At 47.1% G+C, this 21,774-nt stretch overlaps 1 protein-coding gene across 3 annotated transcripts in view; it reads left to right on the forward strand.

Moving 5' to 3' along the window:
• ABL2 (ABL proto-oncogene 2, non-receptor tyrosine kinase) overlaps positions 1-21,774 on the forward strand; it is a 380,773-nt gene that overhangs the window by 172,309 nt on the left and 186,690 nt on the right. The window contains exon 1 of one of the 3 annotated variants that reach the window (XM_085601715.1): positions 17,773-18,346. The exons of the other annotated variants lie outside the window; for them this stretch is intronic. Within the exon in view, the coding sequence (XP_085457841.1) occupies positions 18,241-18,346 (106 nt within the window). The 5' untranslated portion in view covers positions 17,773-18,240. Of the gene's footprint in view, positions 1-17,772; positions 18,347-21,774 lie in introns of those variants that run through there. 3 annotated transcript variants of the gene reach the window in all.

A 21,774-nucleotide genomic window follows, 5' to 3' on the forward strand; every position in this document is an offset into this window, starting at 1 on the left:
ACGCACCGCTTGCAGGTTTTCAAAAAACATAAATAACAAGCATTTACAATGCAATGGTCTTGGCATTGTTAAAGTTAGAGCTATTGGCATTGCTCATGACATTTTTGTTTGTTTTTGTTTTTAAAACATTTAAAGAAACTGCATTGTTATTTACAATGTCAATAGCGTAATCTCTCTCAAATGTGAGACCTATTGCATTTGCACCCACACACAGAACCACACACACACAGAGCCACCCACGTGTCGCACCACATCGCCAAGATCGAGAACGTACCCTTTGATGTCAGCACCCTCCATGAGTCGACCGCCATGGCTGCCCAGCATAATAAGCTGTTTAAATTGAATTCGAACACATAAATTAAAGCGTTTACAAATTTCTTTAATTAAAAATCACATAAAAATCAATGAATTGTACAAAGTCCTAATACATATAAAAAAATTAAAAAAAATGTACTTTGATATATGTGACAATTTTACAAAACATAAAAATACATACACACAAGAAAGAAAACACAATTTCAGACTCCTATAGTTAGTCTTTGTCTAAACATATCATCTGTAACAGTGAATTTGTGGTTTGGTTGAACTTATAATTGTGCGATGACAAGACCACATTCCAATAAAGATTGTCATCAAAGTAGCGTCTTAGTACAATTCATTAATTTGTATGTGATTTTTTTTATTAAAGAAATATTTGTAAACGCTTTAATTTATGTGTTAGAATTCAATTTAAACAGCTTATTATAGTTGATAGACTTCAACCTAAGAGGTGTAGGTTTTAACTTGTTTTCTGTTTGGTGTTTATATACATGGTATATGTTTAGTTCTGTTCCAAGGAACCTGCATTTTACTTATTTTAGGAGTATAACTGTGTGGGTGCGGCAATCTGTTGAGGTTCACTGCCCACCTTGTTTTTAGGTCTCGCTAGCATAGGCTGCGCACATTCGCAGTCTCGCTGGCGATATTTAAAGTTTTGGGGATTTTTCAGTAAAGGGCTTTAAGCCCTGCCCCTCTTTCCCATTGGCCGGCGTCACCGTTTGTGCTAAACGGCGTCCAGCCATTGGGAAAGAGCTATTGGTGATGTTTTCGCTCGGCTTTCTCTGCCGTCCCACTTGGACAGCCTTGCCTGCTTTCCTTCTGAAGTAAAAGGTTTCTTATCTTTATGGGGCCAAACACATGGCCCCATAAAGATAAGAAACCTTTTAGCAGGCGAGGCCGTCCAAGTGGGACGGCAGGAAAAGCTAAACGAAAACGTCATGGCGAGCGCTTGTCTTTCACGGTCACTGTCAAACTCACTTCTGTTGTCACTGCTGTCTGGTACCAGCTACAAAAAATGTGTAAGTTCTACCGTTACCTCAACTTTTTTACATCACAAACCCTCCCTCATCTCTGCCCAGGTGCTTGGTAAACTATACCTATAGAACAGTCTCCCCTGGAAGGAGTATTTACTTAGTATGGAGTGCTGTGAATAACCTCGTAAGGATGAAAGCGGCGTTGGTCTTGCCGGGAATCTAATTTGGGACCGGCAGGTTATTTTATACCACTTCCGCATCGTGCCGGAAGTCTCGATGAACTGTGCTGTCTGCTTGTGCACCGTACATACCGTTTGTTATTGTGATCATCTGTTGTTTTATGCACTGGTTGTAGCTCCCTATGCCATGCTCTTTTCAGCGGATATGAATTAATAGCGCTTTGAAGTGGCCCACGGACTGCACGAGAGTTTACAGGAAATGGAAAAAATATATGCATTATTACACACAGATCTACGAGAAGTATATTAAGAAGGTACTGTCACCGACAGTAAATAATTTTGCATTTTCCACATGAAAAGGGGTAATTGAGCTTAGAAATGACTTGGTGATAACATTTTAAACAAACTGGTAGCAAACATCGTTAGCCTGTGTAAAAAGTGCAGCCACTACTGAGTAAAAAAAACGCGTGTCTGCTTTTTAAAGGTGTGGAGAGATACTGTCTTGTTTGTAGTCTGATAAGAGTGAGAGATGGCTATCGATCCTAGACGCATGTGTCACTGGCAGCCTTTAGCCATCATCCTAATCTCCTCTTTTAGCAACTTTACAACCTCTTTTAACAGCCCTGACTCACCCAGCTCGGGATAAAGGGGCTTCCTTGGTACAGCTCTCCCTCCACTGCATCTTTGCTCACAAAAAGGTGGAATCGCCCCTCTGCCTTCAGCCTCCGCTAAAGGGGCCCGACACCCTTCTCTAGCAAGTACGTCAGAGCCAACATACCTGCCTTTCATGTGCTAAGCATGCAGCAGCATTCCTGCAGCCGGTATGTGTATGCACTATTAGCACTTTTAAACAGTATCCTGAAATGGCAAATCCAAGAAGTCTGGTTTTAAATAGCACACTTGCTGGCCAAGTTTGGAAATCTGAAGAAGTTTGGCCCTAAAAATCAACTGACTCCCTAATAATATTCTACCTGACCCCATTAGAAAGCATATCCGAGACAGTAAGGTAGCAGTTGAAGTGGCAAAGGAGAGAGAATGGTGCATGTAAGTATTATCCTGAAATGCATTTTTACCAAGACATAGTTGTACAAGAAAGTCCAAATAATATTGTAAAATTCTGCTGCAGAATCTGATTATTTTAGACACCGTTTTCAGAGCAGTAACATTGTCACCACAAAGGGGTATTGCCAAACCATTGATTGAGCAGGAACCTCCTAACCACCCTAGGACTTAGCTGCGCTAGGACCTCCCCCCAGGCAAGGCCCTTTTGACCTGCCTGAGTCTCCCGCCTCGCTGCTTCTCCTCTGCCCCTCTTGTGCTCTTTCCCTCTCCACCCCAGCTCCATTTTAGGTCGAGTGTTCTAGACCTCTTGTATATACTTTAGTATATATTTATATGTGTATGTGCTTTGTGGGCTCTGGAGATCAGCCCTTGGACTTGTCTGCTTCCACTTAGGGATTATTTTTCTGTTCAACTGCCTCTATTTAACTGTCTTGTTAGAAAACGACCAGCAGAGGTCCGTAAAATACCAGAATAGCTTTCTGCTTAGGGATTTTATTTTTTCAATTTTTTTGGCAACTGCCTCTATCTAACTTTGTTGATAGGTAAGGACCATCAGAGGTCGGTAAAATACCAGAATCACTTCAGCATTCTCTGGATTCCAGTCCATAGAAATTGTCTTCCACGAGCACTCGTAGACAATAATATTTTTTTCAAATCTCGTATTTTCAGTGATATGACCACCGAAGGCCCTGATTTTATATTAAAAACGGAGCTTTGGACAATATCATTTCCTGCTGAAAGGCAATATTTCTCTCCATGTTTTCCCATACCTGGCATGTCACGCAGTTTGGTGCTTACTTTCCCTCCATGTTAAAGAACAGTAGATGTTTCAGCACCCAGGCTAATGTGTTGCATAGCTAAATACATATAAGGTCCCAAAGGTGAGACCGATTGCATTGAAAATGCCTGTTGTATCTCCCCCTGGATGTTAATAAAGGTGTTAGTGGTTGCGACCCACCTTTGCAAGTGGGTTATAAACGTATTTCTGAGCATCGATCACTGGTTGCTGAAAATGGGCTCTCTTCATTTGCAAACTACCTACATTTAACTGCTTTGTTGTTTTCCACCAAGGAGGTTTCCTTCTACAAGCCAAAATCCCATCAGCCGATGCAGAGGATTCACTTTAGCCTGGGCCTTCCTAGATACAGTGGCTTTAAAGCCCTTTCTGCACTGGGACAGAGACTGGGGAATTCAGGCTATGGCCCTGATGTTTCAGGCTCCTGCCTGGAGGGTTTTAAGGCTTCTTTGTTTTCTGGCCTTGTGCAGCCTGCTGGTGCCCTATGCCTGGTGGCATGTAGAGACTCTTCAGTGGATTATTCGCTTTCATTGGGGTTGCCTGTCTTGTATCTTGGTTGAGGTAGCCCAGGACCTTCAGTGGTGGATGCCAACCTGACTTGTAGCAGATCTTTTCCCCTGCCCCATCCAATGATAATGGTGCGAACTGACGCAGCATCTCTACCCTAGGGTGCCAACTAGAAGAGGTGGAGATCAGAGGCCTCTGGTCTCAAATGGTGCAGAAACACCACATCAACGTCTTAGAGCTGCATGCCATCCAGCTTAGCCCTCCATGCCTTTCATCCGGTGCAGACCTCTTCAGGTTTTAACAGAAAGGATGCGACCATGTGGTACTACAAAATGTTGGGCCGAGTGTGGTCTCATGCACTGTGCCTGGAAGGGCTGTGGCTCCTGCAGTGGCTTGACTTCACGAAATAGCCTTAAAGGTCAAGGTTCTCTCAGTTCACTCCACATCAGAGCACTGAAGCTTAGCAGGCATCATCTTATTGACAGCGAGGGGCGTCTGCACAAGGAAGAGGTTTATGACCTCTTTGCCCAGTGGGACATGCCATGGATAGAGCTTTTTGCTGCTGCTGAGAATGCTTATTGTCTTTCGTGTCCTAGAATTTTCCCTAGGACCCTCTGGCAGACTCATGCTGCCTTCATTGGTACTCTGGGCCCCCTTTGTATTTCTGCCCATGCTGCCGATTCTTCAAGTCCTTGAAAGTCAGGATGGACCAGGGTCAGCTTATCCTGATAGCCCCAGATTGGGCTCTGGAAATGTAGTACACTGAACTGCAGCAGCTGACCAGCTGTACTCTGCTCCGGCTACCTTTTCAGGAGGCTCCGCTGTCCCAGCAATAGGACAAGGTTCTTCACCTGAGCAGCCACCATCTATGCCTCCATGCCTGGAGATTGAGCAGATTCAGCCATGTGGAGTGGACTGGATCTGCCATCTGAAGAGGTAAGTATTATTCTGGTGTCTTGCTGCCCCTTCTCCCCCAAGTCCTTCTAGCGCTGCCACTGCGAGGATTGACACATTGAACTTCTTAATGCTAAATTGTCTGATATGCATCGATTTGTTCCTGGCTCTGCAAGGTTTTACCAGGGGCATTATAGAAGATTACTTGATAGTCCTTTCGGTCTTTGTTTGCTTTATTAGCCCTTTTTATTCAAGGCAGTATTGATGGGGATATCGAGCGGGCTTATGCATATGTTTCTGCCTATGTCCATTTGTTGTTGCTGCAGTGGGACTTTAATTTCGACCTTATGTGCACTCCATTTGAGCCTGTGCACTATAGTGCATTGAAATTTTAAACTCGTAAAACGTCCTTCCTTCGGGCAATTACATCAATGACCACCAAGCTTTGTCTGTGTTTCTGAGGTATACTACCTTCTCTACAGGCAGGTTCTTACTTAGAATTAAGGTGGCCTTTTCCCCAAAGGTGATTTTGCCCTTGCTTCTGGGGCTGTCATCGCGCTTCCGACTTTCTTCTCTTCACTGTATCTCTCTACAGTTGAGGAGAGGCCTCCACAATTGAGACCGAAGTGTCCCTTAGGTCCTATATTGAGAACACTAATGAATATCGTCGGGTGGAAGACCTACTCTTTGTTAGATTTGCTGGAAAAGGGGTAAGACAGTCCAGAAACAGACCTTGTATAGATCGATCATCTTGTGTATCAAACTGTGCTGTGCCTTGGCCAAGAAAGACCCACATGGGGGCCTTGGGGTCTCTTCTACAGGGCGAGGGCCGCAACTACAGCCTTGGCTAGAAGTGTTTCAGTGTTGGATACGTGTCAAGCCGCTACATGGATGCCCGACCATACCTTCGCCAGGCACCACTATCTCATTTATTATGTCCTAAGGGATGGGCATTTTGCCCCTTCATTCCTGCAGGATTGCTTTGTGTGAAGTCCACTGCCTAGACCCACCTCCTTGGGGCATGTACTACTTTGGTAGTGATTTAAAAGGTTAGGAATCTATGGTTCGAAGCATCTACCAGAAGAACAAGTTATTTCCTTTGGTAATGTTCTTTCTAGTGGATGTTATGTCTGACCACAGTCTCCTCTCCTCCGGCCCTCCTTCTGCGCAGTAGACTTCTCGTAGGTCATAAGGTCCCATTTTATGTTGAGAGCACTGTCGCCCTAGTTGTCCGCTGCTTCATTTCTGTGGGCATGGAAGTTGGTTGTGAGACACATCTGTGGGAAGAGGTAGCGCCTATGTGTGGCTCTGCATCATGCTTTCCAGAGGTGAGATGGAGCCACCACGTAGCCTGTTGGCGCCACCTGCTGGCATGTAGAAGCTGTTCCGTGAAAAAATTTCAGATCCACTAGGTGTGGTAGGGCAAATGGAGTTAGCTTCTAAAGCTGGGAGATCTGCGGTTAGATTATCCACCAGATAGGGCGTAACGGAAGGTAATTAACTTATTTTGCTTCATGGTTGTAAAACCTGACACAAATTATACCTTTCAATGCCAACATGTTTGATATTTAGTAACTGCATTTTTGTAGTAATCAATACAGTTATACCCTTGTTTTATTCTACCACTTAATAATGTAGCTTTGTGATTTCTCAGCACTGCACGTAATGCAGTTTTGGCATTTCAGAGTCCTGCATTCAACAAGTATTACATTACCCAATGTAATGGTACTTAATTCATCAACCTTGGAAGGCTGAGAGGCAGAGTTGGCTATTCCAGGATTCGAATTTGGGATTTCCATGTCAAACACATGGCATTGAGCTCTTGAGTCACTGAGCCGTTTTTCTTTCGTGATTTCATCTATTTTATGTTCGTTTTCTGCTGCATTTATTCTTTGCAAAATATTGCTTATAAACTCTACTTGCGATGTTTAGGGGTTTATATTAATTAATCTGTTCATCTTTTGTAGTGCCATGAAATTAATGTTTGGGGTGTGACGACCCACTGAGCATCTGCTTATATGAAGACTGGGCCAACAGCTGGAAGTTGGCCAACCAAGTAATTGCGAACTGGGAAGGGTTAGAAATCTAGGAACTAAGAGCCTCGGAGCCATCATTCAACATGGGGAAAAGGTTGAAGAGCATCTAGGAACATGGACAGGGGCACTGGGCATGTCGGGGCAGAGCACTGAGAACACAGTAATAGCATGTGGAAGCAAGGGGACCAAACATATGCGATAACACAGGGACAATGTCAGAGAGCATGTCATAACAGAAAAAAGGCTAATGAGTAGCTTTTTGATCTTCCAGCTCCTGACTAGAGCCAAGTGAGGGCGCAGCACTCTTTTTCGGTGTCCTCAGCAGCCCTCAAAGGTCAGTCAGAGCTGATATCGGTGTGCGGGTTTGACCCGCTGGTCACAGCCTCACTGTAGACCAAAGCATCGGCCTGAAATCTTTGGCAATCTAGTACTGGAAGCCCCTCATGGCATACCGGGTTGCCGTGGTACTTCCAGACACAAAGTAGACTGCTTCATTGCAATTGTCCACACCACAGCAGCCCCTCCTGGCACACCAGGTCTTAGCTGAGGTGTTCATGAGTCTTAGCATGCAGGTCACACAAATGCTTCCATGATGGCCCCTCCTCTGGCATACAGGCTTACTGCAACGAGGCAGTATGGACTTGGTGCTCCCCGCACAGCGCTCGATGCACAGCTCAGTCTATGGTGGCCTTCTCCTGGCATGTAGCGGTAATCGAAAATGATCCTGCACACGGGCATCGGTGCACAGCGGAATAATGACACCTCGCACAGGGAGTTTGCGTTAGAGCTCCCCACTGGACCTCATTCCCTCCAACGTTCTCCTCTTCCTTTAAGGGCACACTGGTCTTGGCAAGCGGTTGCTAGTGCTCCATGCTCCATGGCATGTGGTTTTGGTTTCCCTTGGTGATGTTGTCTCACTCTGCAGGCCTTGGTCTCCAGTCCTGGTCACAGGCAGAATTCTTGCAGAAGTTCCCCTTCTCACACAGCCTGTCTGGCTACTTGGCAGTTTTATGAAACTTTTCAGACACTCTCCTTCCCCCCCCCCCCCCCCCCCCAAATCACAGATCTGGGTTGAATCCATCATCTCCTTGTGTTTGCTTTGTTTGCACTAAGTTGGCAGGGTACGCCCAGATTTGGGTCCCTTGCTCACTTTTCCACTGGATTCACGCTAGCCTGGCTGATGAAAGTGGTTAGCCCGAAACCGGTCCCAGGATGCTTGTATCCGGTCCAGGGAAGACCTGGCTTGGCAGTTCGGGCTGGACTGTTCCCATGAGGTACAGGGTCAAGACTGATTTGCATATAGCTGTGTCTGAACTGGGGTGGCGAAGTGAGCTAAAGAACGATTATGGATTCAACCCAGATCTGTGACTGGGGGTGAGTGTCTAAAACATTTCAGTGGTCCATCCATCATCTCCTTATGTTTGCTCAAGTAAAGTTCGGCAGAGAAGGACAACCTTCTCTACCACCCTAACTGATTTGTTAATACATGAACTTTTGTTTTTCAAATGTCCATGCGAAAGAAGGCTAGGCCGCTGAGGGAGTGGAGGATGTGGTTGAGTTCCTTGGTGCTTTCTCTGCTCTGTTCAGGGTTTTTTTTCAATTATAGGACTGGCAGTTGCTTTTGGATGGGCTTAATTCAAGTGGAATTTGACAGCCACGTGAATCAACAGTGTACCTTGGTTAATCAGAAAGCAGCAGATAAACCGTCTGTGTTCATCAATTAAGACAGGGCAGATGCAGAGAAGATGTGACAGCGTCTCATGAATTAAGCCGCAAATCTGTTGGGTTGGGGGGGGAGAGGGCGGGACGGGGGCTTCCCTTCTCATGTCTTTACCAGGCAGGTCTGGGGTCCACTTGCACTCCGTGTATTTTCACAGCACGCACACTCTCCAATTCTGTTACCTCAATGAATTGTGCCACTCCAGACACGAGTACATTCAGCACACACTTTCAGTCTGTGCGCACTGCTCAGTACTGTAGCTTTTCTGTCTTTTACCAGTGTGTGCTATTTGGAAACGCACACTCACCTTATGTGCCCTGCACAACACTTCATCCTTCATATAGTTTACTTCCCACAAGCATACATACACCCAGCATTTGCTTTTATTGTGCACACACTACACAGCACTACAGCTCTCATTTAATGTATTCCTGGCAGACATACATACACCCAGTACATGAACTGCACAGTACTGCTCTATCCCTGTACTGTGCCCTTCCCAGGCTCACATACATCCAGCACTTAGTCACTACCACTGTGCTACGCAGCAGTCTACATGTGCCTGATGTGAGACAAGGGTGAGTTAAACATACCATAGCAAAACTTTGAAAAGGTGAGTGAGCCTGTAGGTCTCACTCCGGTGATACAGGGTAAATGGACCTGTTCACTTATACTGATCACTACACCGTATGCTGCCACCACTGCACTTGTGCTGCTTAACTCTTGGTGAAGTTGGTAGCCTTCCACCACTAGTAGGGTAGCGTTTTGGGCTCCCCCCTCAGTCCAACAAGACCACAGTCCATGTGATAGGCTATGTCATGGCGCCCAAGCATGATACATGTTTACCTATGGTAAAAAAATTAGCATTAGGAATCCAGACAGCAGTGCAGTTGGGCACTAATGGCAGGGATACACGTCTCTTACCATGCAGAGCACTTTTCCATCCGAACACTGCGGAAGACTATCTGAGAACAGTGCTTTGATGTGACATAGTATGCTTAGAAGGTCTGTTGAAATATGGTATCCAAAAATGTGCAGAAGTGGTGTTCAGAGTATGCTGAACTGTGAAGTTCACAAGTAGGCGTCTTAAGAAGATGCATGCTGTGCAGAGATATATGTTGAGGATTGTTATCGGCTTGACAGGTTAATCTGGATGCGTACAAAAAAGTGGTGACAGGAATGCTTGAATTAATCTCGGCCACTGGCCGCATCCCAATCCATTGTTATTTTGCACACCATGCCATCCCAGTTTGGACCCAGCTATCTGGAAGTCCAGTACCAGTTGTGCCCTTCTTAAGGCTCATCAGTTGGATATAGCTTGGTTCAAGTGGCACAGTGTGACTCCCTAAGGGAAACCGGTGTGTTCAGATGTGGGTTCCTGCGCAATGTGCCACTGGAACCAAGCTATACCTGGCTGGTAAGCCCTTACTAGGGCGAAAACTATCCTGGGTTGCTTGTGTTGAGGTTCAGGAAGGGCAGTGTGGGTCAGGCTGTTACCATTGGAGCAGGGTCAAGAATGATTTGCCTATGGCTGGGTCCAAAGTGAGGTGGCATGGTTCGCAAAATATCGATGCGGCCCAAGTAATAGTGACTGAGATTAATTCAAGCATTTCATCCACCAAGTTTTTTGTATCCTTAAGGATTACTCTTGATGGCAAGGCAGTAACAGAGACATGATAATAGTAGAGAACCACCAAGAGGGAGATCTAGGGGAGACCCTGGGGATGCCCAAAGAGGAGTGCTATAAAAACATTTTAGCTGCGAGTGCCCGGTCTTCCACCTGGCCTCTGAATCTCAGCCTTGGGCAGAGGTGAGTCCAGCACGAGGACTTTGAGAAGCATTCCGCAGGCCTTGTTTCAAGCTGCAATTCTTTCTCTTTTAAGGGAAGAGGCCAGCGGCCCTCCCACACCAAACCACAAGTGCCAGAGGACCAGTGGGGGAAGCGGAGCCCTCCATCCGCAGACAGGTGTACCGTTGTGAGGAGGACAGCCGTTGAGAACAAGCCGCTACTGTTCTCCCGTACACCTGTTGGGACGCTTCATTCACACGATTCGCTGCTAGAGTCCTGAAGTCGCACTGGTGGGGGGTTGGTTGTAGTAACCGATGTCTGTGGTCCGAAAACCTTTCATAGATTCTTAGTGCTTACAGTCTGTCCGCCCTTTACTCCCGTACTTTGACCGTCACGCCACCTTTGCTCTCCAGTCGGACGATATTCAGAGGGAGCCTTGGGTATTCCCGCAGGCTGCCCCTCAACCCAGTATAATATGGCTGTAGCGCCTCTTGTGTTACAATGAGGAAAGGGGATCTTGTACACAGACTTTAGATAACAGAAAGGAAGGAAGCGACCCGCTCGTGGGAAATCCCATCGTCCTCACGTCCATCTTAGGCCGGGGAATTTCCAGCCACTCGCATCCTTTAAGCAGAAATGTACAGAGGTCTTAGTGGGGGCAGGCCCGGCAGGGTTAATATCGGTCATTCGAAGGCCGCAGCACGCCCTCCTCTTCCCAGCACTGGTCCCATCGCCTGACCCTGGCAGAGTGCATGTCCCTTACGAGCAGAGTCCAGCGAAGCAATATGCATCTAGGGGGCTTTAGCACAGCACTGAAGACCGCCACTGGTAGCTGCAGGACAAGTAACCCAGACACCCATGGGGATAATCTGTCGAGCGAGAGCACAGCGCTATACAACTCTATTAACTTAACATATCATGCTTGATGGAAGAAATGGGGTTTGAGATTTTTTAAATCGGAAGTGCTAGATTATTGCATCAGATTTGTAGGAAGGGAGTTCGGTAGTATGGAAATCCAAACAGCAAATGTACATCCTTTGCCTCGCAGTCATTTAGAACAATACTTGTTTTTGTCTGGAAATCGTAGGGGGTGACCATAACCAGCACAATGGAATTTTATAAGTCACTTTTTGAAGATAGCGAGGACTGGTTTGGTGAGTTGCCTTTTCTTCATTGCAGAAGCACTTATCCTCATCTTTTGGCCTCTTCAGTCCTATCTCAACCAGTTCGAGGATCCCTCAGGATGCTTTTTTTTGTTGTGCATTTGCGCACACACAATAAAATATATATATATATATATATATATATAATCTCGTAATTCCATGTAGCATAATCACGCAGAATTATGTAAACACTTTGTGAAATTTAACTGAATTATGCGAGAAAAGTAATTCTGCATTTACTGCCATTTTCTTAGTGCAAAAATGCCCTCTTGCTGCCAAAATGGACATGAGGGTGCATTCTGCGCTAAATGCAACTGAACATGAATAGCGAGGGCACGCTGCTGCTTTGCGCGGGCTGCTGCTTGCGCTTGCTAAATGTGATACAGGTCTAGTCCTGGGGTCCATACGCCTGGCACAACCCTGGAGTGGTGATTTATCCAACAGTGGCTAACCTTGGCGCGGTGAGGAAAGTGGGCCACCTGCCACTATAAGTAGGTCAGGGCCTTGCAATCACAAAGCTTCTTCTTTGGGTCCGGGCCTCCTGGTGGGAACGGAACCAGTGCTGCATAGCTCCCCATCCCCCCCCCCGGAACTGTGATATAGCTGTTGCCGCCTGGTGGCTCATCTGGGAAATTCCAAATCTTCTACGACATCAATCTGTCCACCTCCCTAGCCTGGCGATTGGAGGGTAGTGGGGATCTGTCGGGAGGGGGTTGGAGGCTCTGGGTGATCTGTCTGGCTTGGCACAGGGGCACTACGTGGAGGAGACTGTCTGCCCCAGCAGCTGGTGCCCGGGACTTGAAATAGTGAGGGTATCAGGGACGCCATCTTGTCAGCCCACCTACCGAAGCAGTCTGCTTTATATACAGAGCTCACCCTGTACCCCTTTGAATGGACCGCTATGGCAGTTTTGTGTCTCTACTCCCACAGTGACTGTGGCGGTTTGCTGCCCCTCTCAGCCCTCAGGGACGTTGCCTTGGGATCTGGTTAATTGACTGGCTCCAGACTCGACCTTACCTACTGGACCCCGAAGTGTCTTCACTCCTATCCAGCCATGGCAAAGGTTAAAAATAAGAGTGACCAATCGGTCCTAGAAATGTTAACTCTCTCAATACCAGTCCCTGTTAAGGATCCAACGTCTAAAACAGAAGCCCTGTCGCAGCCTGAACAGGATGGAGCCCCGGACTCCCTGCATTCCTCAGTGACACAGGCTTTTCTGGCTTCCCTGTTTGTTCTCTTAAAGCGGAGATTCAGGATCTTAAAAAGTATTTGTCCCAGGATGTCCGAGCGCTGTGCCAGGACTTATCTTCGGTGTGAGACAGAGTGTCGTCTCTAGAAGATAACAATACTACAAGGAACAAGGAAGTATAGATGCTACCCCAAGAAATATTTGGCCTGCCTCCACGAACAGCACGATAACCTTAAAACCCAAATGGAGGACATAGAGAACAAGTCCTGACGTATTAATATCCTCCACAGAGGCTGCCCTTCAGGCTTGAATGGCTCAGACGTTCGAGGGTACACACAGTCTTTGATCCTCACTATCCTGGATTGGTAAAATGACGCTGAATTACGGCTGGACAGGGTGCACAGGGTCGGCCGCCCCAGATACCGTAATGCCAGACCTCCGGATAGCCTTGCATGTGTCCACGACTTTTAAATCAAAGAGGATATCCAGAGAAAGGCTAGAACCAAGCACCCTGTCCAGTTCCGGCGGCACACCATTGAACTATTCCGGGGCATCTCCCGTCTCACCTTTCAATGCCGCTGGGAGTTTAAACCCATCACTGAATATCTCCGTTCCAAAGAGGTCTCATGGGCGGGTGCATCCCTTCAGACTGGTCGTCCTCTTGGAGGGCCAATGGAAGATGCTCACTCGTCAGGTGCCCGACCTTGTGGACGACTCCGCTACGCGGTCCGGGCCCCCTCCGTGGGTCTCCCACCTTGTACAGCAGCTTTGTGAGGGTCCTACGGCACGTCAAACCTCCCTGTCCTGGCCCGGAGGAGCAGACCCAAGAGTGCAAATCAGGTTTTTACAGTCTGGCTTCCAGGACTGTTGGGGCTGTCTCATGATCATCACCCCTGCAGCCCCCACCCCCCCTCCCCCGGGCTTCTTTCCATTGACCTTGGACTTTTTTACGTTTTGCCTTATCTAACGTTTATGCCCCCAAATGAACACCAAGCGTCCTTTTTGATGAATGCACTTGAGCCAGTGTTCTGTTATCCCGATTGCTGCCAGTCTCATAGTAGGCAACACAAAGGTAGTCACAGACACTGATTTAGACTGCTCAGGGCAATGCTCTGACCAGACAGGGGTTAAATGATGTGGGGCGCCAGCACCACCCCATCACAAGGGGCTATACATTGTATCCCGCAGCACATAAGACTTACGCCTGCATTAACCACTTTCTCAAAACTCGCTCCATGCACACCCTGGTGATTTGCACCTCCTTTGGTCCCTATCTGACCATGCACCCTTACCCCTAGTATTGCGTCTAGATTCTCACAAGGTCAGACAGTCTCACTGGCGGTTCCGGGAGTCCCTTCTTCAGTCCCCATCCACAGTAACCTCACTCCACAAAGTGATAGCTGAATGTCTTCAAACTAACGCCTCTATATTCTCCTTGGAAGGCTCTAAAGCTGGTGATACGGTGGGATCTCAGTCATTTCGGCAGCGGACAACTGCACCTGGAAAGAGAAGCAAAAGAGTTTAGAACAGAAGGTCTCAGAACTCGAGGCTATACACAAACACACAGGAGCACCGAGAGTCTGGAGAGAGTTGAAAAAGGTACGACTCTCTCTCAAGCACCTAGAACTCAACAGGGCAGAATATGCCATGCTGCGTTTGAAACACAAGTTCTGTTTGGAGAGCAATTGCTGTGGTCGGATGCTAGCGAAACACCTAAGGGGCAAAATACACCCAGGATCGGTATTGGTAATCCACCCCTTGCCGACCAGTGAAATGCGTAACAATGCACAAATAGTGTCCCGGTTCCAATCCTTTTATGGTGCCTTATATGCAACCTTGGATGGCCCAGGTGGCAAATCCTCTACATATATGGATGATCCCTATAGCCCTCTTCCAGCCCAGGACTGACGATCTGGAGAAACCCATCTGAATTGAGGTGATATCTGCTATCGCCCACCTAAAAGTTGTGGAATTCGCTGGGCTAGATGTCTTCTCGTCCCTCTTTTGCAAGGTCTTCTGCCAGGAACTCGACACAGTACTTACACGCCTGTACAATACCTTTGTCGATATTGGCACCCACACTGATTCTATGCTTGAGGCCTCCATATCAGTTATCCTGAAGCCCGGCAAAGATCCTGCCCTCTGCAGATCTTACAAGCCTATCTCTCTTTTGAATATAGATGCAAAACTTTCTACCAGTATCTTGGCCCACCGCCTCAACCCCTTCATGCCCGGTTTGGTAGCCCCGGGCCAGGCAGACTTAATTCCTACTCACCAATGCAGTGACAACACCAAGCGCATCATGCACCTGTTAGATAAAATTCACAAGTCCCAGAAGGAAGCTCTTTTGCTATCCATCGACGCTGAGAAAGCATTCGATAGGGTTCATTGGCGATACTTGTTTGAAACTCTGAATTGCTTTGGATTTGGCGACAAATTCTGTAGATGGATCCGCTATGTCTATAGTGCTCCGAGGGCAGCCATAATAGTCAATGGGATACTCTCCCAGCCCTTTCCTATCCAGCGGCGAACTCAACGTGGTTTGAAATCTGTAAAATCAATAAAGAAATGTAAACAAAAAAAAGAAGCCCCGCCTCCAGAAAGACCACTTCTATCGATCAACACGTGAAGGTGGCCTAGCTGTCCCCATTTTAACGCACTACTTCCATGCTTCCCAACTTTGCTTTTTAGTAGAATGGAGCCGTCCCCTCTCTGAGAAACATTAGTGATTTATGGACCAGGCAATAGAGGGCTCTCACATATGGAAGGAAGCCTGGCTCTCTGTTCAGCTCCGAGCATGGGGTCTGCTCTTCCCCAGTTACTAGCTCAGTTTTCAAGGTGTGGGATCCTGTAGCGACCAGAGCAGGTTTCACCACCTTTCCTTCCCCCATGATCCCAGTACTATCCAACCCAAACTTTAGTCTGGGATTTCAACTGGAGATTTTCAGACGTTGGCAGGATGAAGGTTGCAAGCATGTTGGTAGCCTATTCGATGCCAGGGGATTATCCCTTTTGAGCAGTTCAAGTATGACACTGTGTGGGAGGAAGGGGATTGCCTCCAACATCTCCAGGTATGCCACTGGGTGATGCACCCTAGTAACAAACCACACGCAGGGAGCTCCGAGATTAGACGCTTATCTTTTTTTAAGGATGATACATTTTTATAAAGGGGGGGTAACCTTTGAAAAATGGATCATCCTTAAAAAAAAGACAAGCGTCTAATCTTGGAGCTCTATGTCCTGTTTGGGAGGGGGGGGCGCGCAATGCAATATCCACTACATCTCCAGGTCGGTCTAGATGGGAGGCGATGCTTGGTAATATATACTCGACAACATAGATGAACCTTCCACACGTCTATACCGATGTTCCCAGCTTAAACTATCCTGGGACTCCCTAACCCTTTGACGCACCCGTTCCGATCCTTGAGAGGGAGGCAGATGGCCCTTGCCCTGGGAGCGGCACATTTCTTGCCTTGTGGGGTACCGCCCGGATTTCTGACCACAGTGCCTGGCTCCGCAACTTTGGTTTATCTTGGTTATGGAGAAATTAACATTAGCCACTGAGCAGACGCATGAAACCTCCACCTTGTGGAAACCATTCATCCACATTTTCTCCTCTGAATTTAACGAGCTCACCTGTCCGATCTACCTTAAGTTACTCCAGCTACTTCCAGAGCTTACATCTCCTAACCCCGCAGCCACAACCTAATCTCGAAGCCCTCCTTACATTAGCACACTTAGTGCGGGTTTTTAGCATTCCACGATCACAGGCCTCCGTGCCACAGCGTAAAAAGGATCTGGAGGGAGGGTGAGGGATTTCCGTTTTTACATGTTAGTTTTTGGGAATTTTTTATGTTAAGGCCTGCAGATACTACTGACCCGGATGGGAGTGGGCTGTCCTGAATAGAATATGATGCAACTGCTTTAGCAGCCGACCCTCTGGAGGGTAGGCGATTGCTATGTATGTATGACTCTGGGTGGCTTACATGACTGAACTATTTCAACTTCCTAGTATACGCTGCCGGCCCATGGGGTTGTAGGCAAACGGCTGTGTTCGCTTAAGTTCTGACAAAGCATTTACACTGCTGGCCAACTAGGTTGTTGGCGACCAGCTGTATGTGTTTTACTTTTTGCTGAGGCTTTCATAATAAACCGAATTGATCCATAGAAAAAGGAAAATCAAACTGCATCAACATTTGCTCACACCTTTGAACTTAGGAGCAGACTAGACTTCTTCTACCGGTTCCGGATCATTGCCACATCAAACTCCTAAGCATCCGAACGCCTAAGACAGGTTATTAAACGTAGCCACTATTTTAAGGCTTTTGCATCCAACCACAATTGCAAGATTGCATTCCAGAAAATAGATTCATCGGGGAGGGATACTTCCTGCCGCTGGGCAAGTAACTGGCTTCTTTAAGTAGCAACAGTGAGCGAAACGTTTCTATTTGTTAATATGGCTTGAATCTTGCCTCCCCTCTATACTCTATTGTTGGGTATAAGCTGTATGCAGTGTGTTACAAAAATACAATATTAAGGTGTCACTAAAACTGCTGTATTGTTACACACCTAATGAATTAATTGTGTCAATTGGCACTTTTTAAACTTTTTTCCTAGTCCCTGGCCGAAATTCCCACCTTCCCAACAGGTAGGTAGGTTCCTTGTAGTAAGGTACAATTACAGCAGAGGTGGCCCCATTTCACTGTGGCACTGACCTGGCCATACTGGACTTGGCAAGTGACCCCACACGCCGCCCTTTTTAGCTAGGCCTGGTCCTGTCTGAAAGCTTTCGTGGGACTGACTGTGAGTGGGCTGGGCGAGAGAGCTTGATTTCTCTCTAAACACGCTCTCGAAGGGGTTGTTCGGGATGGAGACGAGAGCAGAGCTTGACGCTGCCTCTTTGAACACGCTGGTGCAAATGGGTCGTTCAGGGGGGGGGGGGGGGGGGGGAGAGGGAGAGAGCGAGCCAGGTTGGTTGGCCCTAGAGGTGAGGTACGGTTAGGTTTCCTCGCAGAAGGTTGCAGCTGCCATGCCCGCTATGAAAGAGCCCATTGTCCGCTTGAAGCGAGCCGGCTCCGCCAGAGCTGGCAGGAAGCTGACGCGCTGTGCTCGGGAGTGAGTTAGAGCCGTTGGCCGGGCGGAGCTCAGCCACCATTACACTGCTGCGACGCCAGAGGCACAGGAGTAGCAGTGGAATCGGAGACTACATGGCGTCTAGGCCCATCCACGGCGCTTCTGTGGAGACGATCCGGTCGCAGGTGGGAGCGCGTGTAGGATTTTGATCGAACGAGGGTAAAATACAGCCAGGGAATAACTCCGAGGCCGTCAGCGAGGCCTTCGCTGCTGGGACAGGACAGTCGAATGCAGCGCGTGGAAGGGCAGGACCAGGTTTTCTGTTCAACCCACTCGACCCATCTTGGAGCTCGGAGCATCGCTATGGAAATGCCCCGGTCTTAATTTTTTTTTTTAACATATTGTTGCTAAGCAGTCTGGGTTGTGCACCTGTGCTGAGGTGCTTGACATAGGTGATTTGTTGGTGCTTTAAGCTCCCATATCACTTGCCTCTTTCAGTGAGTTATCGGTGTTTTCGACGTCGCCCCCGAGCCCAGGACCGATGAGCGTCTTGGGCCTTCAGTTCCAGGTGAAGATGATGTACTGGAAGCTGAAGCTGTGGCAGCTGACCTGGAAGTCCCTCCTGCCAGCGCGAGCTCGTTGGAAAGGTAGGGCATCTTCTGGGGCTGTGCCATGTGGACAGAGCTCGGAGTAGGTGTCCTGGGCAATCTGTCATCATGGCCACAAGTTAGAGGGATATTTAAGAGGGCGCTAGAACGCTGCAAATCACAGTGACTGTACCACGTGAAGGTATCCGTGGTACTATAGCTTGGAGTGATGTGCGTCGTACCTTACTGCTATAGTGTCCTGGAAACTATGTAATGTGGGCTTGACAATGAGTACAGAAAGTGTGCGAGAGGGTACTGGCAGCACTCCTGTGTCTAACCCTTTTGATGTAATAGGTACTTTGCTTATTTGCTGTGCAAATAATCCCTAACTGTATAATTTGTGTAGGAGTCTGGCCGTGCGCTAGGGGACATTGGCAAAACACGACTATGGCACTGTGTGACTGGCCCTCGGCACGGCATTTGCTACAGTGCTCTGGCTCTGTTTAATGGTTGGGGTTTGAAATTATACATGGTACTTAAATCTGCGGGCACGATGGTCTACGAGTGCCGTAGCAACTTGGAGTACAATTTGGCATGGTGACAAGGCGTTGTCACAGCAATGAAGACCACACTTAAAGTATAAACATGACAGACATAACCTGTATTTGTAAAGCACTTGTTCTCCCAGAATAGTATCTTGGAGCTGAATAGCTTATGTTTATTGTTACCCAACTCAATAGTTATCATTTTATCGACCTCAGAAGGATGAAAGACTGAGTGGACCCACCGGGATTTGAACCTGTGACCATGAGTTCAAACACAAACCCCTACAGTGGACGCATTAGTCCACCAGACCTGGCTGTGATGGCTGTTGGCACTAGGGATTTAGGGATCTGAAATTATTTGGGACTGTGGCTCTAATGAGCTGAAAGTGTTAACTTCTGCACTCCCGCTGCCATATTTATACTCCATTTTGTAGAGGAACCACAACCTGTGCCATAGCTGTTTTTTATTTTAATTTTATTAACTTATGTGCTCAGGGAACCCATTGCATGGCGATTCTGCACGTATCCTAAACCGGTCCTCTTATCTGCACTCCCAACCCTCTTTTATCCCCTTCCCCACCGGAACAATATAAGCCATTGGTTCTCTATGCTATCTTACTTCTCTCCCCATCATTGCACAACTTTTTTCTTCAGGTGTTTTCTTGTTGGTCGGTTTGGTAAAATCCTGGCATTAAGCACAGACAAGACGGTGGAACCTTTGGTATTGGTGGTTGGGGAGGAGAGGGAAAGGGGGGGGGGAGAATACCCTCACCTTTGTTTATGGCCTTCATTGGCACATAATGTGGTCCTTTTTGTTTTGGTGTCCGAGAGCTGTAACGATTCTCATACCAAGAAAACCATAGCCTTTTTATGTCTCGCCTAGCGTTGCAGCACATGCGCTGCTTGCTCTGCGAGATCTGTTATAATCGAGGCGATTTCGGAAGTGGAGTGGAAGCTCCGCCCATCCTTTCTATTGGCCGCCGTCATCCTTTATGGTAAATGCTGGCCTCCAATTGAAAGTGAGGCTTTTTGGTGACCGCCCTCTCTCCTTTGAGACTGTCTCCTTTAATTAGTGGGTGAGCACTTATTTTTTTACATTCACGCGATAGCTTGTTTGTAGGAGCCTCTTGGATCTTCTTGCCTCTTTCACTTCACCGCAGCAGCCAGCAAGTGAGGGGCCAGACACAGGACACCCATGTTAAGACTTTTAGACGCTTCCCACGGGGGCCGGCTAAGGCTTTGTAACTTTTGTGTCGGTGTTTGTATCCTGCGCAGCCCGAAGCGGCGGTGGGAGAGGGCAAGTGCCGGGCGAGCGCGCTCGTGTCCGAACTGGCCCTGTGCCCCGCAGGCCGAGCATCTGGACAGGGCAGCGCCTCTCTGTGGCAACAGTGACTGCATGCACCCGTCTGACGCCGGTTCTGCCACAGTCTGCTAAGTCACCATTTCCAGTCTTCAGAGGGAAGATGAGTCATGCTGCCATGTTTTCCGAGATCTCTGCAGAGCTGTATATATATATATATATATATATATATATATATATGTGTGTATATATATATATGTTTCTACGATTGTCGATTCCAGTCAAAGAAAGAATCCACAAGAGCCCACTCGATCAGTAAAGCAGCTTTATTCTTCAGTAAGCAGAAGAGGACGACGCGTTTCGACCATGTCCGTGGTCTTGGTCACATGACCAATGTCTCCCTTTCCACCAGTTATAAAGGGTGAGTGCACTTTTTTCAAATAGACATAGAAAAAATATACAATTAGTGGTTCTTAAAAAACGATAAAGTAAATCATGTAAATAAAGTTACAAAAAATACAGTTCAAATAATACAGGGGATTTTATAACAATACAATTGTTTTCATTGTTTGTTCGTGCCAGTACACAGTAGGTGAATTGCGCAGAGGTGTAGTGTTAATTTGATTCAGGGCCATAAGGGACTAGTGCCTTGCTTATGAACTATGTGATAGATTTAACATGATTTTAAAGGAGGATATTCCTACGTAAGTCACGAATTGAAAATCGATATGAGATATATATGTATACACGTATGTATGCACATATGTGTATATATATACATACATATACTTTTACATTATACACACCGCTGAGGAGGCGGCTTTTAATACCACAACTTCTCTTGTGGAAGTACCTTCAAAGCGTGCTAAGGTAAGGGTGGGAATACTGAATGGGTTAAAAAATAAACTACGAAGAGAAGATGCGCTCCACCGTCTTGTGCTGCTGACTTAGGAACAGGCGTGAGTCTCGGCTCAAGATCCTGCGATGCTGGGCAGATCACGCACACTTGTGTTCTCTTTCAACCTGTAACGTAATCTAGTTCTGATGTAAAGTGCTCTAACTCTCAGGGTCTTGTTCGCGCTATATAAAAATACATATTCATAATAGGATGTTTCGTAGAAGCCTGCCCAAGGGGTTACCGAATATCACACTGGCTATTGATCTCAACGTGTACGTCTTTCTTTTACCGCCTTCTTTTCCTATCTCACATGTGCTGGTTCTTTTCTCTTAGTCGCAGTTTACTAGTATTTATCTTCAGCTACAATTCCAGCTTTCTCTCGTCTGGAAACTATGTATGAATTGAGCTGTTGTCCCCCAAAAATGGGTACCGATGTCCACCACCTGTTACCACCGGCACAAATTAAGCACTGATCTGTTTTGGGCTCAAGTCACATCTGGAGTTTTCTGGTAGGAATATGTTTCACCATATCGTGTACTTTTCTCCTGTGCATGAGTATCTTGTTGGAACAGGTAATAGTAGCACCTTCCCTGAAAATTACAATGGGGAAAGGTTTGCAATTTACAACACCCTGCTTGTGAAGCCCCACTCCCTCGCGAACCCCTGTATGGATTCACGGATCGGGCATATGAGGACTTGAGACAGCCTCGACCCAGTAATATCAGTGGCTTTCACCCTCAGTCCC

This window comes from Triturus cristatus, chromosome 4_2, assembly GCF_964204655.1.
Source record: "Triturus cristatus chromosome 4_2, aTriCri1.1, whole genome shotgun sequence".
Taxonomy (NCBI): Eukaryota; Metazoa; Chordata; class Amphibia; order Caudata; family Salamandridae; genus Triturus; species Triturus cristatus.